General features: G+C 44.6%; 2 protein-coding genes across 4 annotated transcripts in view; one reads left to right on the top strand and one right to left on the bottom strand.

The window, feature by feature from the left end:
- Positions 1-6,612, top strand: part of LOC139584503 (NAD-dependent protein deacetylase sirtuin-3) — a 35,441-nt gene extending 28,829 nt beyond the window's left edge. Inside the window, exons 2-8 of the mRNA XM_071416453.1 lie at positions 2,811-3,048; positions 3,278-3,499; positions 3,609-3,841; positions 4,169-4,269; positions 4,529-4,690; positions 4,982-5,194; positions 5,360-6,612. Coding sequence (XP_071272554.1) covers positions 2,819-3,048; positions 3,278-3,499; positions 3,609-3,841; positions 4,169-4,269; positions 4,529-4,690; positions 4,982-5,194; positions 5,360-5,593 — 1,395 coding nt within the window. The 5' untranslated portion in view covers positions 2,811-2,818 and the 3' untranslated portion in view covers positions 5,594-6,612. The remainder of the gene's footprint in view (positions 1-2,810; positions 3,049-3,277; positions 3,500-3,608; positions 3,842-4,168; positions 4,270-4,528; positions 4,691-4,981; positions 5,195-5,359) is intronic.
- A 3,588-nt stretch (positions 6,613-10,200) lies between these two features.
- On the bottom strand, positions 10,201-27,151 carry LOC139584502 (chaperone Ric-8B-like). 3 transcript variants are annotated; one of them, XM_071416449.1, is made up of 10 exons: positions 26,936-27,151; positions 26,000-26,047; positions 25,268-25,888; positions 23,292-23,386; positions 19,599-19,749; positions 19,268-19,366; positions 18,818-18,962; positions 18,521-18,665; positions 18,105-18,224; positions 10,201-13,176 (listed from the first exon to the last, which is right to left on the bottom strand). In XM_071416449.1, exons 1-10 carry the CDS (start codon positions 27,017-27,019, stop codon positions 13,068-13,070), a joined length of 1,617 nt encoding a protein of 538 aa, XP_071272550.1. In that variant the 5' UTR covers positions 27,020-27,151; the 3' UTR covers positions 10,201-13,067. The 3 variants fall into 3 exon arrangements, with proteins under 3 accessions (XP_071272550.1, XP_071272551.1, XP_071272552.1); XM_071416450.1 differs by having other exon boundaries at positions 19,268-19,363; XM_071416451.1 differs by having other exon boundaries at positions 26,883-27,021.
- Between the last annotated feature and the right edge of the window lie 678 nt (positions 27,152-27,829).

Raw genomic sequence — 27,829 nt, 5'->3', positions numbered from 1 at the left:
ACTGGCTTTATCAATAAGTGCATTGAGGACGTCGTCCCCACAGTGACTGTACGTACATACACCAACCAGAAGCCATGGATTACAGGCAACATTCGCACTGAGCTAAAGAGTAGAGCTGCCGCTTTCAAGGTGCGGGACTCTAACCCGGAAGCTTACAAGAAATCCCGCTATGCCCTGCGACGAACCATCAAACAGGCAAAGCGTCAATACAGGGCTATGATTGAATCATACTACACCGGCTCCGACGCTCGTCGGATGTGGTAGGGCTTGCAAACTATTACAGACTACAAAGGGAAGCACAGCCGCGAGCTGCCCAGTGACACAAGCCTACCAGACGAGCTAAATCACTTCTATGCTCACTTTGAGGCAAGCAACACTGAGGCATGCATGAGAGCATCAGCTGTTCCGGACGACTGTGTGGTCACGCTCTCCGTAGCCGACGTGAGTAAGACCTTTAAACAGGTCAACATACACAAGGCTGCGGGACGGATTACCAGGACGTGTGGGCATGTCCTGACCAACTGGCAGGTGTCTTCACTGACATTTTCAACATGTCCCTGATTGAGTCTGCAATACCAACATGCTTCAAGCAGACCACCATAGTCCCTGTGCCCAAGAACACAAAGGCAACCTGCCTAAATGACTACAGACCCGTAGCACTCACGTCCGTAGCCATGAAGTGCTTTGAAAGGCTGGTAATGGCTCACATCAACACCATTATCCCAGAAACCCTAGACCCACTCCAATTTGCATACCGCCCAAACAGATCCACAGATGATGCAATCTCTATTGCACTCCACACTGCCCTTTACCCACCTGGACAAAAGGAACACCTATGTGAGAATGCTGTTCATTGACTACAGCTCAGCGTTCAACACCATAGTACCCTCAAAGCTCATCACCAAGATAAGGAACCTGGGACTAAACACCTCCCTCTGCAACTGGATCCTGGACTTCCTAACAGACTGCCCCCAGGTGATGAGGGTAGGTAGCAACACATCTGCCACGCTGATCCTCAACACTGGAGCTCCCCAGGGATGCATGCTCAGTCCCCTCCTGTACTCCCTATTCACCCACAACTGCATGGCCAGGCACGACTCCAACACCATCATTAAGTTTGCTGACGACACAACAGTGGTAGGCCTGATCACCGACAACGACGAGACAGCCTATAGGGAGGAGGTCAGAGACCTGTCCGGGTGGTGCCAGAATAACAACCTATCCCTCAACGTAACCAAGACTAAGGAGAGGATTGTGGACTACAGGAAAAGGAGCACCGAGCACGTCCCCATTCTCATCGACGGGGCTGTAGGTTGAGAGCTTAAAATTCCTTGGTGTCCACATCACCAACAAATTAGAATGGTCCAAACACACCAAGACAGTCGTGAAGAGGGCACGACAAAGCCTATTCCCCCTCAGGAAACTAAAAAGATTTGGCATGGGTCCTGAGATCCTCAAAAGGTTCTACAGCTGCAACATCAAGAGCATCTTGACCGGCTGCATCACTGCCTGGTACGGCAATTGCTCGGCCTCCGACCGCAAGGCACTTCAGAGGGTAGTGCGTACGGCCCAGTACATCACTGGGGCAAAGCTGCCTGCCATCCAGGACCTCTACACCAGGCGGTGTCAGAGGAAGGCCCTAAAAATTTCCAAAGACCCCAGCCACCCCAGTCATAGACTGTTCTCTCTACTACCGCATGGCAAGCGGTACCGGAGTGCCAAGTCTAGGACAAAAAGGCTTCTCAACAGTTTTTACCCCCAAGCCATAAGACTCCTGAACAGGTAACCAAATGTTTACCCGGACTATTTGCATTGTGTGCCCCCCCCAACCCCTCTTTTACGCTGCTGCTACTCTCTGTTTATCTTATATGCATAGTCACTTTAACTATACATTCATGTACATACTACCTAAATTGGCCTGACCAACAGGTGTCTGTATATAGCCTTGCTACTCTTTTTTCAAATGTTTTATTTCTTTACTTACCTACACACACAAACACACACACACACGCATACCTTTTTTTTCGCACCATTGGTTAGAGCCTGTAAGTAAGCATTTCACTGTAAGGTCTACACCTGTTGTATTCGGCGCACGTGACATAAACTTTGATTAGATTTTTGCGACTGCACTTGAAGAACTTACAAAGTTCTTAATGTTCTGGATTGACTGACTTTAAAAGTAATGATGGACTGTCGTTTCTCTTTGCTTATTTGAGCTGTTCTTGCCATATTATGGACTTGGTCTTTTACCAAATAGGGCTATCTTCTGTATACCACCCCTACCTTGTCACAACACAACTGATTGGCTCAAACGCATAAAGAAGGGAAGAAATTACACTATTTAACTTTTAACAAGGCATACCTGCTAATTGAAATGCATTCCAGGTGACTACCTCATGATTCTGGATTAGAGAATGCCAAGATTGTGCAAAGCTGTCAAGGCAAAGGGTGGCTACTTTGAAGAATCTTAAATAAAACATATTTTGATTTGTTTAACACTTTTCTTTGGTTATTACATGATTCCATAGTTACAATTTAGAAAATATTACAATTTAAGAAAACCTTTAATAGAAAAAAGGAATCAATGGATTAAGAAATACGTAACATTTAAAATAAGTGGCTGAACAAACAAGTGCATGATATTTCACCTAAATTCAGATTTTTTCCCCCTAATTTCCAAACAAATATTTTTCATCCAACACATGTCATAGTGGTAAAGACTATTTGATTTTCAGATGAAAATGTGAGCTAGCTTCTGACTGAAGTATCAAGAGACTGACATTTGGATGGTCCTGTATTTCCATTGGCAGGTGGAAATATGAGCAAGGCCAGATCCAGCTGGGACAAGAGGGCCCCCCAGGGGCCTGCCCTCACCAGGGTGACCCGTAGCTCCACCCCCCAGGCCTGGCACACAGAGCCACCCCAACCCCAGGACTCTGGGCCTGGCCCACATGGGACCCAGCAGAGGAAGCAGACAGACTCAGCCCTACCCCTGGCCCAGGACCTCAGTCAAATGAGTGTGAGTGGACAGGACACCTCACTACCACGGTAATTCCAGTTACATCAGTCATGAAGAATATTTTCAGTAATCCAGTTGGATGGATACTTGTACTTCTTGCATTTGGGAAGAACTGAATTGAAGATGTATTCTGCTCTCTATTCCATTTCACAGCAAATATCTTTTGTAAAATTGAGAACATCAAAAGATTGGAGATTGTGGGGTCACAGATGTGACAATAAGATTGAATAATGATTTTCTAACTTTGTGTTGTTTCAGGAAAGGGAGGGTGTCTAAGGGCAGCAGTGGCCCCATCCAGGGGGACCTGTCGTCCTCTGGCTCTAAGCCCACACAGAGCTACCCCTCTAGGCCGGCAATGAATCCCTCTCCCCGGGGAGGCCTGGCTGCTGTGTCTCGACTGGTGAAACTGGGCCGCTGTAAGAACGTGGTGGTGGTGGCCGGCGCAGGCATCAGTACGGCCAGCGGTATCCCAGACTTTAGGTGGGGTTGTGGGTGCAAGTCCTATGGGTTCTAGAGTATACTTGCTCACTTTTTCTCGCTCTCGTTTTTGTCTCACTCCAATTGGTGTTTCTATCCTCCCTCCCACTAGGACCCCGGGCACAGGGCTGTACGCCAACTTGGCCAAGTACAACATCCCCTACCCGGAGGCCATCTTCAACATCGAGTACTTCTCCAATGACCCTCGCCCCTTCTTCTCCCTCGCCAAGGAGTTGTACCCAGGCAGCCACCGACCAAACTACATCCACTACTTCATCCACATGCTGCACCACAAGGGCCTGCTGCTCCGCATGTACACCCAGAACATTGACGGCCTGGAGAAGAGTGGGTGTGGGGGGAGGGACTGGGTGGGTCTTTTGGGAAAGTGAATCTGCTCATGTCTAAGTTTATAAAGACATTAGCTATATTTGAAGTCTACTTGTCCTTACTTACTTGTCCACAATAAAATGTGTGGTAGAAAACAGAAAAAAAGCACAGGGTTTCAGCGCTGCACAGAATTTCAGCATGCCATTCATAGTAACAGAACAGGGGCAGGGAAAACTTAAACAGGCAGTATCATCTCAAACAACTGACATTAAAGACGTGAGAAAGGACATCACAATCCATGTTAGTGAATGTCATTGACACTGACTCATCCTCTCCCCTTAACAGTAAGTGGCATCCCAGACGAGAAGCTGGTGGAGGCTCATGGGAGTTTTGCAACTGCTTCCTGTCACCTGTGCTACACCTCATTCCCTGCCCAGGAGGCCAAGGTAAACCGGGACAAAGGTCACCAGCCCATGCCAATCACAGGTGGTCAGCAAAATATCAGTAATGAAAATAACTTAATTCACAAAACCCACAAAGAGATGGCAATAATAAGCCACCAGTTTGTAACACAGATGAATATATGGACTTGAATCAGGGTTTGCATTTAAGAATATTAAAGACATTCAAATGCAGGAGCTAAACAGCCTAAAGTAGTCCTGGTAAATCTTTGACCAACTTCTCTTGGATGACTGTCTCTTCCAGAGTGCCATAATGAGTGACAAGGTCCCGGTCTGTACATTCTGCCAGGCCACGGTCAAACCGGACATAGTGTTCTTTGGAGAGGACCTTCCTGAGAAGTACTTCCTGCATTCTAAAGACTTCCCTAAAGCTGACCTGCTCATCATCATGGGCACGTCTTTACAGGTGAACCTCAAAACTGTTAAGCGGCTGCAGAAATGTTATATTGGATACTAACACAGTACCGCACCACACGGCCAACTACTCCACCCTATTTGTCACTTGAGTTCAGTTGCCTAAAAGTGTTAGTTCACTTTTTATTTTAGCTGATCTTAACCAGATTACAAACTTAAACAGTTGTTGATGAAACAACAACACCATAAGACTTGAAAATAAGCACAAAATATTGAACCAATGTCACAACATCAGCGTTCTTTCTATGGATCTGACTCTCTCACATCGTGTGGTTTCTGCCAGATCGAGCCCTTTGCCAGCCTGGTGAACACAGTGAGGTCCACGGTTCCGCGGCTGCTCCTGAACCGGGACGCAGTGGGTCCCTTTCAGAAGGTGCCCCTGAGGAGGGGCGACTACATAGAGCTGGGGGACCTGGTGGACACGGTCAGGAGGTTTGCTGAATTCCTAGGGTGGCATTCCGAGATCCAAGACCTGATGACCAGTCAGGAAAATGGGGTATGTACAATGCAACACTTTCTCTATATATTCAGATTAGGCCAGTGTTATTTCTAGTGGCATCTGCTTAAAATATAGGCTGTTTGGACTACCTTGCTCTCTCTTGGTTTGTCATTAGTATTTTTATGTGTTGTGAATAAAACTGGTTGTGTCATTTCTCTGCAGACCATCCCTACTCTGGTAAGCAGTGTTCCAGTAAGCAATGTTTCATCAGGAAGGGGCCGAGAAGGGCCCACCCAGATCAAAGCCACTGGCCTGGGGAGGAGAGGGGCGTCGGAGCCCCGAGGAAGGTTGCCCCCTAAGTCCAGGCCAGGGGCCCGGGGCCCCACCAACGGCAGCAGTGAGAGCGACTCCGAGTCAGACAGCAAGAGCATAGTTTCATCCAGCCCAAGTAAATGAAACTGAACATGTCCCCTGGCCCCCCCCCAAAAAAAATACACTCATTTCAATTGGTCGAGGAAATACTGGAAAAAGTTTGTATGAATGTTTCAAATCAATGCAAATTTACATTTTCAGCACATAAGTGAACCTCCTTGTTGTCTGTAATGGCAACGAGGATTCGGGGGTTTGTCTAAATGGGGTGGGGGGGTGTAAATGGGTATTCAGGCTTGGGGGAGGAGGGCAAGAACTTGGGCTTATGCCCAGCTCGTAGAGGACAGTGGTAAATTACCATGGGAGACGTGACCTCCTGAGTTTGCGGTGTCCCGCTGTGTGTGTTTTCAATCTGCTCATGTCTAAGTTTATAAGGACATTAGCTATATTTGAAGTCTACTTGTCCTTCAATAAAATGTGTGGTAGAAAACAGAAAAAAAGCACAGGGTTTCAGCGCTGCACAGAATTTCAGCATGCCATTCATAGTGACAGAACAGGGGCAGGGAAAACTTAAACAGGCAGTATTTGGGGGCTCCATCCAAAACTCATAAATGTCTCTGCCCCTCAACAAAGGAGTCAAGGACCCAATATCTGTGTATGTGCGCATTTGAAACGCATGCAGCGTTTGCTCTGAGAGACAGGTTCCATGCTCTGTCAATGTTGGCCTAATGCAACTATTCCATTTTGCACAAACTCATTGCACACTGTTCTCCACAGGTCAATTGTACACCCCACTGGGATTCAACACTTCACATTTTGAATTAAAGACCGTTGAGCACTTGTATTTTCAAGACAAAACTTAAATGACCTAATGATCCCTTTTTAAATGTTATGGTCTAGTAGGGCAGTTTCCTTTTTCATCATCCTCATGAAAGGTTCAGAAATGTACAATTTCGCCAGGATAAGGATTGTCCTTTAAATTCATATTTGTGGTTTTAACTGTATACTTCATGTATTCCTTTTGGTTAGATTTATTTTGGACAGGACGGTATTATATTAATTGTACAAAAAAACACATATTTAATAATAAATTAAACTTAGCCTTGCGTTTGTCTTCTGTGTTGTATTCCACTAAAAATGCAAAGTCCTATCATGTCTTTCTGTGATTGGTACATAAAATGTGGTGTTAAAAATATACAATTCAGGATTGTTCATATTTAATAACTTTGAAAGAGGCCTGACTTTTTTACATATAAAAAAAAGCCACATTAAATATACATACTCATTTTTTCCTTCCAAATGGGAACCCAAGTTATCGTGTGTGTGCTCCATTGTTTTTTTGTGCGGAGGACAACTGACATTGCCTGACGACTCAAAATGAATTCTTCCGCTGCGCTATCGTTCGCTGCATACTTCAGTCTGAGACTGCCATCATTGAAGTTGTTTGTAGTGACATCAACATTTTAGGGGTATTGTACAAAAGGTTTTTGATTGGATCATCTCTAACCAATCAGAGTAGCAAAGCTAATGACACATTTTCAAACCTCTGCTTTACCCACGTGTGTTCTCACGCTGACCCAACCCAATCGGTTTCTGGGACCAATCAGAAAGTTCTCCTAAAAACATCTTGGAGGTACTCTTGGTGCTTTCAAAACTGGGAACTGAAAAAAAACAAGTCAAATTATGTCAGTGTTCTTCAGGTCAGAAAGTCTGAGCTCTAGAAAGATGCCAGTTTCCAACTTGGAATTCCAAGTTGGATGACCGCTCAAAAAAAAAAATCCCCCCCAATCTGTTTTTTCACTCGGAAGTCAGCGATTTGAGTTCCCAGTTGTTTTGAACACAGCATCAGATCGAGACTCATGGCAGAGAAGAAACTAAATGTCTGTGATCGTGGCGTAGTGTTTGGCAGCAGAAAGGAGTTTGGGTAGCCAGGCAACAACTGACAGGGAGTATAGTTACAATATTATTTAAATTCATTATGTTCTAGCTAGAGTGAGCAGGTAATAGTGGTCATTTACCAAGTAAAACCATTTTTAAATCTCTGTTCTCATTAACTGAATTATTACAGAGTGAGAATAGCTATGTAATTTAACACTTTCTTTCCTCATGAGACCTGTTTACACCTGGTGCCAACATTGGTCCGGTGTCCTTTCCCACATTTTTAGAACAGTATAGACAAAACAAAAACAAAAAATTTGTGATTGTGATCAAATCATTCCGACCACCTCCAGAGGTAGCCGGGACTGATTGGTGGATGAAAGCTCAGTGAGCAGATCTTCGTGAAAGGTCAGTAGGTGAGAGTGAAATAAAGAAAACGCTTGCAGACAGGTAGATTGGAGGGTGTTAAAATGTGGGTTGCAACACAAGGTTCCCAGTTCAAATCCCAATGCGTTTTTTGTTTAACAGCCTACCCAGCATACACACAAGTATGTGGACACCCCTTCAAATGTGGCTATTTCAGCCACACTCATTGCTGACAGGTGTATAAAATCAAGCACACAGCCATGCAATCTCCATAGACAAACATTGGCAGTAGAATGGCCTTACTGAAGAGCTGTGACTTTCAACACTGCACTGTCATAGGATGCCACCAGTCGAATAAGTTAGTGTCAAATTTCTGCCCTGCTAGAGCTACCCCGGTAAACTGCAAGTGCTGTTATTGTGAATTGGAAACATCTAGGAGCAACAACAGCTCAGCCGCTAAGTGTTAGGCCACACAAGCTCACAGAACGGGACCGCCGAGTACTGTAGCGCATTTGTCCTCTATTGCAACACTCACTGAGTTAAACTGCCTCTGGAAGCAACATCAGCACAAGAACTGGTCGTCGGGAGCTTCATGAAATGGGTTTCCATGGCCGAGCAGCCTAAGATCACCATGCGCAATGTCGGCTGGAGTGGTGTAAAGCTCACCGCCATTGGACTAGCAGTAGCAGTGAAAACCCGTTCTCTGGAGTGATGAATCTGGGTTTGGCGGATGCCAGGAGAACGTTACCTGCCCGAGGGAAGGTGGGCCAACTAAAGTTTGGTGGAGGAATAATACTGGTCTGGTGGCTGTCTTTTATGGTTCGGCTAGGCCCCTTAGTTCCAGTGAAGGGAAATCTTAAATTACATTCTAGACGATTCTGTGCTACCAACTTTGTGGCAACAGTTTGGGGAAGGCTCTTTCCTGCTTCAGCATGACAATGCACAAAGTCAGGTCCATACGGAGATGGTTTGTCGATCAGAGTGGAAGAACTTGACTGGCCGGCTCAGAGCCCTGACATCAATCCCATCGAACACCTTTAGGATGAATTAGAACGCCGACTGCAAGCCAGGCCTAATCGCCCAACATCAGTGCCCGACCTCACTAATGCTCTTGTGGCTGAATGGAAGCAAGTCCCCGCAGCAATGTTCCAATATCTAGTGAAAAGCCTTCCAGAAGAGTGGAGGCTGTTATAGCAGTAAAGGGGAGACCAACTCAATGTCTCATTCCATAATCATGAATGTAGTGTACTTACTACATATCTAGGGCTCTATTCAATCTGTATTGTGGAAGTTAAAGACAATGTTCCCACACTCGTGGAGGCTGCATATGTTGGCTCAATCGAAAATGACCTTTACATTTCTAGCGCGTAAAGGCGTCTGCATGCTTCTGATCTGAAACAGTTTGTGCATATTTGACGACATTGTTCATCCACATTTTTTCTTGAGGTAGCCTAAATTCACATCCCTTTGTCGGTGATTGGTCAACAGTAGGGATTCTTCAATTAAGTATGTTGCCATTCAACTAGACTACTTGTTTTTTCACTTGAAATACTGAACATAACATTAGTTTGATGTAAAATTGAGTGACTAAGATCTCCTAGGCAAAAACGTCAAAATGAATAACATGAGTCATTTTAGATTAATTCAGACTATTGAGGACATATATACTGGCTACGGCGTCTCAAGAGGGACAAACAGTACTATTGTGAAGGTCTTTTGGGAATATGCGAGGCACAGGCGCTCACTTCGCCTTGTCGAGTTCCGCTAGGAGCAAACCGAACCTAGTATGCACATGCCTCAAGTCTTTATCAATACAGATTGAATAGAGCCCATAATCTGACTTGTGGCATTCTTGCCCGACGACATTGTAGATGCCTGCCAGATCTCACAATGCTTGGATAGGTGTTTAACATAGATAACCACGTCACATGATAGGAATTTGGTGCCAGACCGCAAAGTCGATGAGGTGGCGCAAAACCTTTGGTTGATGCAATGCTTGTAGTCAATTACTGACTGACCAGCTATATATATATATATATATAAGAAAAAAATAAAAAGTGGTGCCCTCCCCTTGCTAGTGTAGTGGACTAGGCACTGGAATAGGGACCAGATGATCACAGCTTTTAATCTTGCTGATGCCCTTTAACTAAATGGTGATATATTTATAGCCCTTCCATTAAAATGTGGTTTTCTTGAACTGAAAAAGATAATCCAGTTCAAATCAGAATGTGGATGAAATCAGAACACGTTAGCATCAGGTATAAAGGAAGCTAAAGGAATACTCTCCTTCACACATGCCATGACTGCCAGATAAAATCGAAGGGACACACTTGAGACAGCGGTACTGTGCACTAACCAAAGAACCATACCTCAACCATCCCATTTTCTTCAAATGGAGAGATGGTCAACAATGTTATAAACTCAACCTGTACAGAAGGCCTATGCATCTATTCAATATGCAGCAATATATAATATTCAAGGAAATGTAACTCAGTATCTATATACACCAGTAGATTATACATATATAAATCAATGGCATCTTCAAAATAGAAAAATCATACAGATTAACACCATGCAGATTTTGGCAAATGAAAAGTTACATTTAGAAAAGTCATTTTAACACACATTTCTGAATGTCAAGAGTCCAATGGGTAAGGCAGAAACCATCCAAATACCAAATCGGCCACCATAGGAAATTGGAATATGTTGCAGTTTTTCCCTTTAGCTTTGACTATTCCTTGGGTCTTGAGTGTGCTTATGAAGTAAATTACACACTTGAAGAAATTGCAACATCTAAAGTTTAGGTTTAAAATAAACAGTATACAGCTGTGATACATGTCCACTGATATAAAATAATAATAATTCCTTTGCCTGGACTGTTTCAGAAGCATACATATAGGACCGGTGGCTAAATTACTGCCCGACTTCATGCATCTCATTATTTCTCTCCATTGACTTCAGACACTCCGATGGACAGTACCAGTCAAAGATTTGGACACACCTACTTATTCAAGGGTTTTTCTTCATTTTTACTATTTTCTACATTGTAGAATAATACTGAAGACATCAGAACTATGAAATAACACGTGGAATCATGTAGTAACCCAAAAAAAGTTTTGAACAAATCCAAATATATTTTAGATTCTTCAAAAAGCAGCCACCATTTGCCTTGACAGCTTTGCACAATCTTGGCATTCTCTAAACCAGCTTCATGAGGTAGTCACCAGGAATGCATTTCAATTAACAGGTGTGCCTTGTTAAAAAGTTAATTTGTGGAATTTCTTTCCTCAATGCGTTTGAGCCAATCAGTTGTTGTGACAAGGTACAGAAGATGGTATTTTACCAAATAGGGCTAAGTCCATATTATGGCAAGAAAAACTCATAAGAGAAAACGACAGTCCATCATTACTTTACCACATCAACGTCAGTCAATGCAGAACATTTCAAGAACTTTGAAAGTTCTTCTAGTGCAGTCGCAAAAACCATAAAGCGCTATGATGAAACTGGCTCTCATGAGGACCACCACAGGAAAGGAAGACCCAGAGTTACCTCTGCTGCAAAGGATAAGTTCATTAGAGAGTTACCAGCCTCAGAAATTGCAGCCCAAATAAATGCTTCACAGGAGTTCAAGTAACAGACACGTATCAACATCAACTGTTCAGAGGAGACTGCGTGAATCAGGCCTTCGTGGTCGAATTGCTACAAAGAAACCACTACTAAAGGACACCAATAAGAAAAAGAGACTTGCTTGGGCCAAGAAACACGAGCAACGGAGATTAGACCGAGTCCAAATTTGAGATTCTTGGTTCCTACCATCATGTCTTTGTGAGACCCAGAGAAGGTGAATGGATGAAGGTGTAAGGTGTAAGGGCTATTTGACCCAGAAGGAAAGTGATGGAGTGCTGCATCTGATATGACCTGGCCTCCACAATCACCCGACCTCAACCCAATTGAGATGTTTTGGGATGAGTTGAACCACAGAGTTAAGGAAAAGCAGCCAACAAGTGCTCAGCATATGTGGGAACTCCTTCAAGACTGTTGGAAAAGCATTCCAGGTGCAGCTGGTTGAGAGAATGCCAAGAGTGCAAAGGGTGGCTACTTTGAAGAATCTCAAATATATTTTGATTTGTTTAACACTTTTTTGGTTACTAAATGATTCCATGTGTTATTTCATAGTTTTGATGTCTTCTATTATTCTACAATGTAGAAAATATTAAAAATAAAGAAAAAACTTTTGACTGGTACTGTAAAACCAGTGGCTACTACTCTGATCATCGTAGCACTAGATGTTACAAAAAAAAGAGAAAAAAAAAGACTTCTCATCCTTATAAATAGACACTTTCAACATATAAAATACAAAATCAACATAATTATATCTAAGGAATGATTTCTTATCCAAGTACAATTTGGTCAAACCCCACCCCGGCTACCATGCTTTCAGTGATTCACATCTATACAGTACAATTTGATTAAGAGCTAATCTTCCATTCTATCAAATTTGAGAACACTGAGCAGAGAAATGGTACATCAAATAAACATACATTTAAGTAGTAACAATGGTGTGGTCGGAACATGTGCTCCTGTCCTTTCCTGTGTCTATCAAGTCAGGCATAAGTCAGCTTTAGAGAACAGAACAGCCTATGGGGCAAGGCCCCGTCCGTCCGTCCGTCCGTCCGTCCGTCAGTCAGTCAGGCATAAGTCAGCTTTAGAGAACAGAACAGCCTATGGGGCAAGGCCCCGTCAGTCAGTCAGTCAGTCAGTCAGTCAGGCATAAGTCAGCTTTAGAGAACAGAACAGCCTATGGGGCAAGAGTCAGTCAGCTTTAGAGAACAGAACAGCCTATGGGGCAAGAGTCAGTCAGCTTTAGAGAACAGAACAGCCTATGGGGCAAGAGTCAGTCAGCTTTAGAGAACAGAACAGCCTATGGGGCAAGAGTCAGTCAGCTTTAGAGAACAGAACAGCCTATGGGGCAAGAGTCAGTCAGTCAGTCAGTCAGTCAGTCAGTCAGTCAGTCAGTCAGTCAGTCAGTCAGTCAGTCAGACACAGACAGGGGTGTGAGGAAAGGCCGGGGCAAGGTCCCGTCAGTCTGACAGACAGATAAAGACAGACAGGGGTGTGAGGAAAGGCCGGGGCAAGGTCCCGTCAGTCTGACAGACAGATAAAGACAGACAGACAGACAGAGGTGTGAGGAAAGGCCGGGGCAAGGTCCCGTCAGTCTGACAGACAGAAGAAGACAGACAGACAGGGGTGTGAGGAAAGGGGAACTGTGTTGGACACAGCCTATTATAGGTATATGGGGTCTGGGGTGGTAGTGGCTCTAGTCTGAGTCTGAGCTGCAGCTGTCAGTCGTGGGCTGTCTCAGAGCCTCCTCTAGGGGCGCCAGTGAGCCATCCCGCCTCACCCCCATGGGCCTAATCAGCTGCTGTCTGTGGAGCACAGAAAAAAACATTTCAAACACTATTCTCTAGGCACCAAATGGAAGAAAACAGTAGCAGGCCGGGACTACCTGAAGTTGAGGTTACAAATTGAACACGACGGTGATTAGAAACATGTTTGGGTCCATTTGTGGGGTCATAAGAATATGATATTCACAACACAGTTTGGAAACCACTGCAGGAGAAAACAAATAGTCACTGTGGAGCTGATTGTTGGTTAGAAGTGTAACTGAGGGGGAGTGCAGAGAAAACAGTCTCACTAGTCACTCATAGCTGAAAAGAGGATGCAGTTTATGCAGCTTAGCTACTACATAACAAATACAGCAAAAATCTGCTGCTGTATGTAAAGGCCAGTCTTCTTAAAATGAAAAGTAAAACTCTTAAAACAAGAGTTATGGAACCATACAAAGACACTTACAGGAAATTGGGACATTCCACAAATATATACATGTTTAGTCATTCAGCAGATGCTTAGTCCCAGGTGTGGATTCAGAAATCATCCTCTTCCACATGACACAATGGAGTGTCCAACGCCCACTTGTTTAATTTGGTGGACCAATCTGTTGCCAAAATCCACCTGTGCTGCTTTGAACCCCAACACCCTTTGTGTTAAGTATTCTGCACTTTCTAAACAGGCCCATTGTTGAGTGGTGGTGGTACATCTTTTCTCTTACATCCGGCACTCAAGAACCCTGGATGACGACCCTTCCCTCCTTAATTCACTCAAACACACACTCTCTCTCACACACACACACACTTGTTGGTCATCTCTCCTTCCCCCCTCTTCTGCGGATCAGTTTAATTACAGGATCAGTGCTCTGTCTGAACTCCTCAAAGCCACACCAGGCCCTCTATCCTAATCCAATTATATCTGCACTGTGTGCCACCAGCTCCCTCTCAGATGTGATATCAGTCACAGAATTAGCCAATCAAAGCCTTAAAACCAAGGCCCCATTTGCACTATTCAAACACAAATGAACATATCATTCCTGGTTGCTCCCTCAAAAAACAGAGTAAAGCTCAGGAGGACTATGATAAAGAAGTCTTGGTAAGACAGGGAGGTGAGCCAAGTAATATTTGTAATATATAGTAATATATACTAAACCTACATTTTAGGTTTAGCCTACTTCCGAAAAACAGACGCACTGAAAACAGTAACACAACCAAACGGTTCCCAAGAACACTTCAGCATCTCTCAGACAGAATTCTATTGGCGAACGTACAATCAATAGAGAACAAACTGGACAAGCTCCGTTCGAGACTATCCTATCAACAGAACCTGAATAACTGTAATATCCTATGTTTCTTGGAGTAGTGGCTGAACAAGGACATAGAAAATATACATCTATCTGGTTTTTATATGCATCGTTGAGACCAAACGGCAGCTTCGGGTAAGGTTAAGGGGGAGGTGTGTGGGTCTATTTGTTAACAACAGCCGCTGTGCAAACTCTAATCTTAATGAAGTCTCAAGGTTTTGCTTGCCTGAGTTATAATACCTCAAGATAAACTGCAGACCATACTATTTACCAAGAGTTTTTGTAGCTGTCTATTTACCGCCACAAACCGATGTTGACACTAAGATCGCACTCAACAAGCTGTATAGGGCCATATGCAAACAAGAAAATGCACATCCAGAGGCAGCAGTGATTTTAACGCAGGGAACTGATATCTGTCTTACCTAATTTTTAATAGCATGTCACCTGTGCAACTAGAGGCAAAAACAAACTAGATCACCTTTACTTTACACACATAAATGCATACAAAGCTCTCCCTCGCCCTCCATTTGGCAAATCTGTCCATAACTCTATCCTCCAGATTCCTGCTTACAAGCTAAAACTCAAACAGGAAGTATCAGTGACGCGCTCAATACGGAAGTGGTTCGATGAAAGTGGATGCTAAACTACAGGAATGTTTTGCTAGCATGGACTGGAATATGTTCCAGGATTCATCCGATAACATTGAGGAGTTTACCACAGTCACCGGCTTCAATAATAAGTGCATTGACGATGTCCTCCCCACAGTGAGCGTACGTACGTACATACATACATACATACATACATACATACATACATACATACATACATACATACATACGTACGTACATATCCCAACCAGAAGCCATGGATTGCATGCGCTAAAGGGTAGAACTGCTGCTTTCAAGGATTGGGACACTAATCTGGATGCTTATAATAAATCCCGCTATGACCTCCGACGAGCCACCAAACAGTCAAAACATCAATACAGGACTAAGATCGAATACTACTACACCGGCTCAGATGCTCGTCGGATGTGGCAGGGGTTGCAAACTATCACGGATTTCAAAGGGAAACCTAGCCGGGTGCTGCTCAGTGACGCGAGCCTACCAGACAAGATAAATTCCTTCTATGCTCGCTTCGAGGCAAGCAACACAGAACCATGCCTGAGATCACCAGCTGTTCCTGGCGACTGATCTGGCACCGTAGTCGAGGCCACAGGGTTTACAGACAGATTACCAGGACATGTATTCAAAACATGCGCTGACCAGCTGGCAAGTGTCTTCACTGACATATTCAACCTCTCCCTGACCCAGTCTGTAATACCTACATGTTTCAAGCAGACCACCATAGTCCCTGTAGCAATGAAATGCTTTGAAAGGCTGGTCATGGCTCACAACACCATCATCTAAGACCCACTCCTATTCACATACCGCCCCAACAGATCCACAGATTGCACAACCTCGATTGTCCACACTGCCCACTCCCAACTGGTTAAGAGGAACACCTACATGAGAACGCTTATCATTGACTATAGATCAGCATTCAACACCATAGTGCCCCCCAAGCTCATCAGTAAGCTCGGGACCCTGGGACTGAACACCTCCCTCTGCAACTGGATGCTGGACTTTCTGACTGGCCGGCTCCAGGTGGTGAGGGTAGGCAACAACACATCCGCCACGCTGGCCCTCAACACGGGGGCCCCTCAGGGGTGAGTGCTTAGTCCCCTCCTGTACTCCCAGTTCACCCACAACTTTGTGGCCTCGCACGACTCCAACACCATAATTAAGTTAGCTGATGATCACCAACAGTGATGAGACAGCCTATAGGGAGGTGGTCATTGACCTGGCAGGGTGGTGCCTGGACAACAACCTCTCCCTCAAGATGAGCAAGGCAAAGGAGATGATCATGGACTACAGGAAAAGGAGGGCCGAATACGCTGAAGTGGAGCGGGTCGAGGGTTTCAAGTTCCTTGGTGTCCACCTCACCAACAAACTATCATGGTCCAAACACACCAAGAAAGTTGGGTCCCCAGATCCTCAAATAGTTCAACAGCTAGCTGATGATCACCGACAGTGATGAGACAGCCTATAGGGAGGTGGTCATTGACCTGGCAGGGTGGTGCCAGGACAACAATCTCTCCCTCAACGTCATCAAGACAAAAGGAACTGATTGTGGACTACTAGAAACAGATGAACGAGCACGCCCCAATCCACAACGACAGGGCTGTAGTGGTGTGGGTCGAGAGCATCAAGTTCCTCTGTGTCCACATCACTAAGGAATTATCATGGTCCATATAAACCAACACAGTCGCAAAGAAGGCACGACAACGCCTCAAAGTTCTACAGCTGCACTATTGAGAGCATCTTGACGGGCTGCATCGCCCCTTGGTATTGCAACTGCTTGGCATCCGACCGCAAGGCGCTATAGAGGGTAGTGTGTACAGTCCAGTAAATCACTGGGGCCAAGCTCCCTGCCATCCAGGACCCATGGTGCATCACGTCCTGTTCTCCACTCTGCACTGAGGACATAGACCAGCAGTTGTAACTATGAGGGAGGGTGCGTGTGTAGGGGGTCAGACTCTGAGCATGTGCTAATTGTAGGAGCAGTTAAGCAGCAACAGAAAGCACATTCTTACGGGGCCATGAGCCATCTCCTGAGAGCCCATCGTGGGATGTTGGGTAGGTAGGGCAGTGGCTGGCGACTGTGCGTGCATCCCAAATGGCACCCTAATCCCTATATAGTATTAGCCCTGGTCAAAAGTAGTGCACTATATAGGGAATAGGGTGCCATTTGGGATGCAACCTGTCATGAACCTCTCCCTCTTTGCTATGTCTCCTTGACACCGATCGAAACACAGCAGAATAGAGATACAAGAGGAGGATGGATCTGGCTTTATAGGAAAGGAATCTGCCTCTTGTAGACAGGCACACGCGTCTCATTACGACTCAACCCCCACTCTGTGGCTGAACAATGACAATGTCAGCTTTTCTTGTGCCTGTAAATGTATTCAGCCCTCCACCCCCATGCCTCCCTCTATAATTGTACCTATGTCTCAGTCCCACTCCCCTGTCAGTTAGCAGACAATGTTTGGCTCCTGGGCTGAATGAGAAAGCTGAATAAAGGGAGGTAGACACGTATATGTTATTATAAACCCTGACAAAGCGCCACATAAAGGAGTAGAAAGGAGCCGATGGCTGCCGACCCCACTGTGTGGTCTAATTAGGACGCTAATTAATGGCGTGCTGGTAATGATGCTGCAGCGACATGCCGACGGCTTCCACCGACTCCAGCTGAATGCAGGGACAGAGGCGGCGTTAAGGCCGGGGCCTAATTGCGCACCAGGGCTAACGGCAGGAGATTCTTTCTCTAATGAACTGGTTGGCAGGGAGCGCACTCAGTGTCGCTCAGCCTCTCATCCGCATCATTCTTTGACTAGCGCTAGGTTCTGTTCGCTAAGGAAAGGTCAGTGTGAATGAAGACCGCAGACGTTCAGGTTTAGGGGGATAAATAATAAGCCATAGGGGATCATTCAAACAGGATACACAGCTGTATAGTCCAGAGAGGTTAATCATCTGGCATAGAGTGTTACAATGAGTTACTATGGCAAACATAGCGGTTGTTGTTGCATTCATACATGATGAGGTTGTATGGTGGTTGGCTTACCTTGACAACTTGTCGAACATGTTGACTAGTTCCTGGGCCTCGTACTCTTTCTGCTCCTCAGTCATCTCTTCTATGGGGTTAGGCAAGGGTTCCTCCACGTGGCCCGTGATGGGGTTGATGCTGAGACAGACAACAGAACAGATAAGACAGAGGGAAGACTTCGGTGATTATGACCCAATGCTAGGCTGTCCTGAATGTTTTAGATCGAGTGTATCACAGAAGGGGTGTCATGTAAAAGTGATTGATGATACACCACTTGGCCCTATGGATTATGCTATAGTTAAAAGTAAAATCAATATACTGGTCACTTCAATGACACACCCTAAAGCCAACCCAACATTTCATCCCTACATTTAGCAATTCAAATCAATGCATACGTGTCTATGGTCCTATATTTAAAGCTCCTGCCTACTCACAAAGGTTTAGCCGATTTGTACTCTTCAGTGTCGGAGTCTTCGTCATCTGAATACTTTGTCTCTCCTCGCCCCCCTGCCAGCAGGCCTCGAGCCACCAGGAGTCCTGCTGCGTTACCATACCCTGTGTACTTCAACAGGTTGTCCACTGGAAGAATAGAGGGGGGCAGGGGATCAGTACAACACTACAGTATGTAGGACTCATACATCAGGGTTGCATTGACATTAACACATTTCAGTGTGAAACTCAACTTTGCCAACTCATACAGCGTGCTCCATCTCCCTCTTTCGCTCTCTCACCGTTCTCTTTGCAGAGGACAAATAGGAACTCTGCTGCGCTCTGCTTCACACCCATGTCCACGTGGGTCATGAGACGCACCAGCTTGTTCCTGACGGTGGACCCGATCTCCGGCCGGACCTTGACCTCCTTCAGAGGGGGCAGCACCTGGAAACACACACAGCCAATGGCGGCTGAGCCACAATGAAAACTAACACAGTAGTACACTAGACTTCTGAACGGAGTGATCAGGCCAGCGCATGATGCGTCACAGCTGGATTTAGTTAGAAGACATGTTTTAACAATATCATCATGAGATGTCACCAAGATCTGTCATCAATATGCATTTTATATCCCACTCAAGAAGAGGTTTTAAAGATCTTAAATTTGGCATCACTTTATGTGTCAGGATCAGGACAGATTACAATATACACAGAAAGTGCGTTTGTCCGAAACCACTCCCACTCCAGTACCTGTGTCTTGATGTATCTGCGGATCTCCCTGTGGTACCTGGAGCCCTCGGTCAGCAGGCTGAGAACTGGGGTCAGCCCCTCTTTGTAGTTGGCGCCCTGCTTGGAAAGGGGCACACATGATGCGTGTGACGACAAGCATTCCCACAGAGGCACTGTAGCAGAGGTGTGGTTCATAGAAATGCTAATTATTCAGGAATTAAAGCAATTCTATTTCTATGGTGTGTGGACAGCTACTAATAGGATGGCCAGGATTTCCACATCTTTTAATTTGCTGACCGCAATGTAGTCGATCTCAAATAGGCAACAATGTCTCTGGTCCACCTGTTCTTACCTTGTCTATCCTCTTCTCCATGAAGTCCAGTAGCACCTGCACAATGTCCATGTTCTTCCCGCTGTACTCCTCCTGGCCCCCCTGGACAGGCAAATCAATCAGCACATCCAGACAAGACACAGGCAGGTTACTAAGCAAATTGATCGCGTGGCTGGAGGAGAAGGAAGAAGGAAGGAAAGTGGTTAATGTACTGGTTATTATGAATGGTCATTTAGAAATGGTTACCCAATTCCTCAGTATAAACAGACTAGTACTAAAGGTCTACTCTGGAGTCTGGACAATGGGCTAAACCCCCGTGACCAGAGGGATACAACAACAGAATCCATAGGGCCACGGGGTGTATCATCAATCACTTCTACATGACACTCCTTAAGTGCCACTATCTAGCCAAACATTCTCGTATATCCTTCTAAAGAAAGCTTTGTCATTAATTCCCATCAACGAGATGTCCAGATAAGACAATGCCATATACAGTTGAAAGTCCGTGTTGCCCAGCAACAGCCCCAAAACATCACTGCTCTAGAGGAGATCTGCATGGAGGAATGGACCAAAATACCAGCAACAGTGTGTGAAAACCTTGTGAAGACTTACAGAAAACGTTTGACCTCTGTCATTGTCAACAAAGGGTATATAACAAAGTATTGAGATAAACTTTTGTTATTGACCAAATACTTATTTTCCACCATAATTTGCAAATAAATTCATAAAAAATCCTACAATGTGATTTTCTGGATTTTCTTCCCCTCATTTTGTCTGTCATAGTTGAAGTGTACCTATGATGAAAATTACAGGCCTCTCATCTTTTTAAGTGGGAGAACTTGCACAATTGGTGGCTAATACTTTTTTGCCCCACTGTACACTGAGTTTACAAAACATTAAAAACACCTGCACTTTCCATGACATAGACTGACCAGGTGAATGCTATGATCTCTTATTGATGTTACTTGTTAAATCCACTTCAAATCAGTGTAGATTAAGGACAGGAGACAGTTTAAAGAAAGATGTTTAAGCCTTGAGACAATTGAGACATGGATTGTGTATGTGTGCCATTCAGAGGGAGAAGTGGCAAGACAAAATATTTAAGTGCCGAACGGGGTATGGTAGTATGTGCCAGGCGCACCAGTTTGTGTCAAGAACTGCAACGCTGCTGGGTTTTCACACAACAGTTTCCTGTGTGTATCAAGAATTGTCCACCACCCAAAGGACCTCCAGCCAACTTGACAAAACTGTGGGGAGAATTGGAGTCAACATGGGCCAGCATCCATGTGGAACGCTTTCGACACCTTGCAGAGTCCATGCCCCGACGAATTGAGGCTGTTCTGAGGGCAAAAGGGGGGTGGGGGGTTGCAACTCAATATTAGGCAGGTGTTCTTAATGTTTTGTACACTCAGCGTACATTACTTCTAAAAACAGTCTTGGTTTAAAGTTTATACTTTCTCATGAACTGGATTCTGTCACTGTTGACTACAGAGAGTAATCATTGGATGGTAATTAATTAGCCTAATTCGCACAAACCATCGGATGAATGTGTACTTTATTTTAACCTTTATTTCACCTCTCTTGGGTAGGGGGCAGTATATTCACGTCTGGATGATAAGCGTGCCCAAAGTAAACTGCCTGTTACTCAGGCCCAGAAGCTGGGATATGCATATAATTGGTAGATTTGGATAGAAAACACTAAAACTGTTAAAATAAAGTCTGTGAGTATAACAGAACTGATATGGCAGGCGAAAAGATGAGGACAAACCATCCCCCCCACCCCCCAAAAAAAAAATTCAGCCTACCACTATTTTCAATGGCTGTCACTTATATTATAAGGCGAAGTCCTCCCAGATTGCAGTTCCTAGGGCTTCCACTAGATGTCAACAGTCTTTAGAAAGAGTTTCAGGCTGGTTTTTGGAAAAATTAGCCATAAATTGTAGTTTTTCTAGGTGGCTCCCATTTCGGCTGTAGTGTTTCTAAGCGCGTGAATGAGAGCGCGTTCTTTGGTATTTTTCTCCGGTAAAGACAATAATGATTCTCCGTCTTAAATTTGATCGTTTATTTACGTATTAGGGTACTTAAGGTTTCATTATAAACGTTGTTTGACTTGTTTGGAAAGGTTTATTAGTAATGTTTGGGATTCATTTTGTATGCATTTTGATGGAGGGAAACTGGGTGGATTATTGACTGAAGCGCACCAGCTAAACTGAGTTTTTATGGATATAAAGAAGGACATTATCGAACAAAAGGACCATTTGTGATGTAACTGGGACCTTTTGGAGTGCCAACAGAAGAAGATCAAAAGGTAAGGCATTTTTTATATCGCTATTTCTGACTTTTGTGTCGCACCTGCCTGGTTGAAATATGTTTTTCATGGTTTTGTATGCGGGGCGCTGTCCTCAGATAATCGCATGGTGTGCTTTCGCCATAAAGCCTTTTTGAAATCTGACACAGCGGCTGGGTTAACAAGAAGTTAAGCTTTATTTTGATGTATTACACTTGTGATTTTATGAAAGTATTTATAATTCTGTAGTTTGAATTTCGCGCTCTGCAATTTCACCGGATGTTGGCCAGGTGGGACGCTACCGTCCCACCTGGCCCGCGAAAACCTGAGAAAATCTAACCCGTACGTGATTTTTTTACATTTCTATCTGCGTTTCCTTGCCCGTCTTTTTCCATTTAAAGGGGTATCAACCAGATTCCTTTTCCAATAGCTTCCTCAGGCTGTGACCAGGCTTTAGACATAGTTTCAGGCTTTTTTTTTTTAAAATGAGCGAGATTTTTCAAAAGTAGTCAGGTGTCCTATGATTAGTTCCTGCGCGCGAGAGGGGTAGCTCTCCATTTTCTTTCTCTCTTTTATTGAATAGGTTACGGTCGAAATATTATAGATTATGTTTGTTAAAAACAACCTGAGGATTGATTATAAAAAACATTTGACATGTTTCTACGAACATTACGGATACTTTTTGGAATTTTCGTCGAACGGAACGAGGCTTTGGTTTTCTGAACATAACGCGCAACCCAAATGGCGTTTTTTTGTTATAAAAGTAATATTTATCGAACAAAAATAACATTTATTGTGTAACTGGGAGTCTCGTGAGTGCAAACATCCGAAGATTATCAAAGGTAAGCGATTAATTCTATTGCTTTTCTGACTTTCGTGACCATGCTAATTTGGGGCTAACTGTTCTAGCATTGATTGATACACTCACAAAAGCTTGGATTTCTTTCGCTGTAAAGCATATTTTCAAAATCTGACACGATAGGTGGATTAACAACAAGCTAAGCTGTGTTTTGGTATATTTCACTTGTGATTGCATGATTATAAATATTTTTAGTAATATTTTGCGCCCTGCAATTCAGCGGTTGTTTAGGAAAATGATCCCGCTAAAGGGATCCGTAGCGCAGAGAAGTTAACCAGGTAAGACCCATTGTTGGTTAAAAACCTATTTTGTGAGGGCGACCTGGCAAGAAGGCAAAACAGGAAAATAGCAGCGTATACATAAAATATTACAAGAAAAAAAATACACACAAGACAAGTTAGATACATTTGAAGATTAGAAACAACTGCAGCTATCACAAAACAGTGTCGTCAATCAGTCTTAAAAACAGGCAAGGATACTAACTCCCCTAACTTTAATATATTTTGATACTTTCAGGATGCAGTTCAGCTCTGTTGTGTGGAGAGCAATGAGCAGAAGGGTTTCCAACCTGTGTGCTTCCTCTGTTTTGTCCTCTGTCTGAGTCTTTAGCATCAATAGATGGCGCATGATGGCGGTGATGAGGCGGAGCTGGTGGTCACCATCCTATCAAATGAAGGATGTACAACAGCATGATCCTCACAGAAGCATTTCACTGGTTAAAACAAAAGGAGGGGAGGGTCTAAGCAAGTAGGGGTAAGCATGATAAAATTTGCTGTGGCTGAAGTGGGTAGGGGTCATCTCAAAAAGAAGAAAAAAAGAGAGCGAAAGAGACTTACTATGGAGATTGAGGTCAGACCTAAAACCTGACTCACAGGCTTTCCATGCCATGCAAATGAGCATGTGGGATTGACTTTTGAGGTGAACACAGGGCTATTCTGATTAACGCTGAGGTGGGAGAGACTCAACAAGATGTCAGCTACAATGGTGAGAGGCAAGCATGGAGAAAATGTATTTGGACAAATTGAAGCACAATACGAGCTAGCAGTTAAAGCAGACAGCTCTCCTAACCAGCCTGAATTAGAGAACTATTCTCAAATAAATAACCATCAAAGACACGATTGGCATGTCATATCACTGAGACATTCATTACCAGATCCAACAGATTCATATCTTGATTTAGCAGGGGGACGTCTCCCTCTTCATTCTGTGATGCTATAGGTTGAGCTAATGCTGAATGGGCTGAGTGACATAAGAATTTCACTAGCCCCCAATGGCTAATCGAGAAAGTTGTGAAGGTGCCAAAGTGGCTTAAGCGAGGTCAGATCACTGATAAACCTCATATTGCTGCATAGGTTTAGTTAGGGCTTTCCATTAAGGGATAGAGAAGCTGTCCGTTCCCATGAGCCAACATCAACAGTCACTCAACAAAGCCAAGTCTTGTTGATACACTATTGTTAAATAGTAGCCTTCAACCAAAGCATGCAAAGTTTGGTGGCTTCAATGCTGAATTCGAAATATTCACAGGGGAAATGTAAAGGAGATGTGTCCACAGCCAGGGCGATGCAATGCATTTATGTTCATGCAGTATCTCTAAACACATGCACTGTGCTCATGGCTGCAGTGTCTAGCCTTCTGTGAGCTCTGAATACACACATACACACAGTTTATTAGGTACACCCATCTAGTACCGGCTCGGACCCACCTTTGCCTCCAGACTAGCCTGAATTCTTTGGGCATGGATTGTACAAGGTGTCAGAAACGTTTGTTGCTCAATTGGTATCAAGGGACCTAAAATGTGCGTGGAAAACATTCCAACACCAGTACACCACCGCCACAGCCTGTACCAAATCCTGACTCTGCCATCAGCATGACGCAACAGGAACCAGCATTCGTCAGACAAGGCATTGCTTTTCCACTCAATTGTCCAGTGTTGGTGATCGTGTGCCCACTGGAGCCGCTTCTTCTTGTTTTTAGCTAATAGGAGTAGAACCCGGTGTGGTCATCTGCTGCAATAACCCATCTGTGACAAGGATCGACGAGTTGTGCGTTCCAAGATGCCGTTCTGCACACCACTGTACTGCACCATTATTTGTCTGTTTGTGGTTTGTTAGCTTGCACGATTCTTGCCATTGTCCTTCGACCTCTCATCAACAAGCTGTTTTCACCCACAGGACTGCTGCTGACTGGATGTTTTTTGTTTGTCGCATGATTCTCTGTAAACCCTAGACAGTGTCATGCGTGAAAAGCCCAGAGGGCGTCCGTTTCTGAGACACTGGATCCGCCGCACCTGGACCGACGATCATACCACACTCAGTCACTTACGTCACTTGTTTGGCCCATTCTAATGTTTAATCGAACAGTAACTGAATGCCTCGATGCCCGTCTGTCTGCAAGCCACGGCCACGTGATCCATTTTCGTGAACCTAATAAACTGTCCGGTGAGTGTACATTACAAATACTGAGTACATATCCTCTTTATAAAGGAAACAACTCCAAAGCAGAAAAACAATGTTTAACAGACAATGAGTAACCGTGTAAACTCACCTCGTCGCTAGTGTCAGACAGCGTGAGGTTGAACAGGGCTTTCAGGGCCTCCATGGCCCTCTCGTTGTCTTCAGCAGGGATGGGCAGGGCCTGGGGGTCCGGAGGGGCCGCCTCGTAGGGGCCCACCCAGCGTACATCCAGGGTACACTCCAGCACCTCTTTGAGGAGCCCCACGGCACGCAGCTCCCTCCGGAGTGCCCCCCGGACGTCTGGTCGGAGCGCAGAGAGCAGGAAGAGCAGGCGCAGAGAGAACAGGCCCACCTCGTGGCGCCCAGTGCGGGCGGCGTGCAGGCGGGCACACAGACCCCGTGCCAGCTGCACGTCGGCGCCCACCTGCTGCGCCGCTGCGCTGTTAAACACCACGTTACACAGGCACTTGAGGGCCTCCACCACTACCCTCTCTTTTTCCTCTATCTGGACCTCCCCCTGCAGGCTGTCACCCCCTTCCGCTCCCCCCCGCAACCGTGCCAGCCCGGCCAGGACCAGCATGCCCTCCTGGGTTCCCACAGGGCCCAGGACCCGCTTGTCTCGGGACAGAATGCGGAGGGTCTCCAGGCAGGTACTCTGACAGCGGGGCCCAACCTGCCTCCCCAGCACAGTCAGTAGGCCCTGACACAGCCTCTGCATAGGGAGAGAGAGACTGTTGGTTCACCATCAAACACACAAGGGAGCAGAAGCATCAGGCTATAAGTGAAAGTAAAGCATCAGACAATGCAAAGAGCGTTTACTTACACTTCGTAGATCCTCCCCTTTTGGGTCAAAGGTGAATGTTAGATTATTCTGAAAATACAAAACAATGCCCAATGAGACAAAAGTCAAATGCATATTCCTTTGCTAAATGTGCTTTGTCACCTTCATCTATGCAACAGTGCATGAAGAAAGTAGCATATTCTCAGTAATGTTATCTGTAAAAAAAAAATGCTTCTAAAATACAGTAACAGATAAGCAAAAGAGGCTGCTGGTCGTTGATAACTAGAGATGTGCAAACTGATCAGAACTACGAGTGCATTACCTATAAGATCGTAATGCAAATTATATCCTATCAGACACTCTCAGTCAGAGGATGGTGGTAAGAGCTATAGGAGGATGGGCTGTTTGTAATGGCTGGAATATAATAAATTGGAACAGTCTAAAGTGGTTTCCATTTATTCCATTCCAGCCATTACAATGAGCCCATCCTCCTATAGCTCCTTCCATCAGCATCCTCTGTTCTGGGTATAAGTGACAGCCAACCGCGTTGGCTACCAAGCTCAAGTCACAGCAGGAAGCGCTGCAATAGCTGTTACTAAATGGGAGCTAGATACACAAAATATAATTAAACTGTAAAGTTAACTAGCTACCAAATAACATTAAGCATGCTGTCATTGCATGCACACATGGTTAGCAAGAGATACCCTGCAATATTTGGACAACACCACCCAACCAACTAGCAGCAACCAAGCCATGATGAAAATATGCTAATCACTTCCTGTAACACAGCAATGGGCATTAAACTCGTTGATTCCATGCAAAGAGGGGAAATGCAAGTTCTAGCTAGACATATCGTTTTAGTACTCATTTTAGTAGCTATGATTCTGTAAATGTTTTTAGATGGCTAGCTAGCAAGTTAAATTACCTAGCTAATGACTTTGTTTTGGTAGACGTCAAAGCGAGGAGAATCCCACCCACCTCTCCGTTGTACTGGTGCAAAAGCCTTTCAATGTCCTCTTCATTGTCAGTTTCAAGCTGCAACAGGATACTGTTTAAATCCATTATTCAAATATTTCGATGACAATTCAATAATTGTAACGTTAGAGTAAGTTTCTGAACAAATGACACCCTATTTCTCTCTATTCATCTGACACAGCTGGCTCCGGTTAGGCTAGCTCATAGAGATAGATAGAGGACTCATGTTTATATCTGTGCCACAATAGCGTATGTGACAGCATGGGTAGGACATTGACAAGTATGGTTAAATGCATACTGTGTCTGAATCTGTGTCTGGACTGTGTCTGAAAGTGGACGTTGCAAAAAAAGTGGGTGGATCAACAGTGGTGGGTGTAATGTAACATCAGGGCTCTGTTATTGGTTAGACCGGCCATAGCCAAGGGCACTGCCGGTCAGCTTAATGTTTACATAGCAGGTTAAGAGAGCTAATGTAGCAGGTTAGGATAATTAACGTGGCAGGTTAGGAGAACTAATGCAGGATGTTAGCTAAATTAAAGTGGCAGGTTAGGAGAATGAGGATAAGTTTAGGAAATCAAATCAAATTGTATTTGTCACTTGCGCCAAGTGGCACAGCAGTCTAAGGTACTGCATCTCAGTGCTAGAGGCGTCACTACAGACCCTGGTTCGATTCCAGGCTGTATCACAACCGGCCGTTATTGGGAGTCCCATAGGGCTGCGCACAATTGGCCCAGAGTCATCCGGGTTAGGGTTTGGCCGGGGTAGGCCATCATTGTAAATAAGAATTTGTTCTTAACTGACAAGCCTAGTTAAATTAAATAAAGGTTAAATAAATAAATACAATCTTACCGTAAAATGCTTACTAATAACAAAAGGGTTAGGGTTAGACTTTGCTAA

This window comes from Salvelinus alpinus, chromosome 9 (assembly GCF_045679555.1).
Source record: "Salvelinus alpinus chromosome 9, SLU_Salpinus.1, whole genome shotgun sequence".
NCBI classification, from domain to species: Eukaryota; Metazoa; Chordata; class Actinopteri; order Salmoniformes; family Salmonidae; genus Salvelinus; species Salvelinus alpinus.
This window is presented reverse-complemented; position numbering and strand designations above follow the sequence as displayed.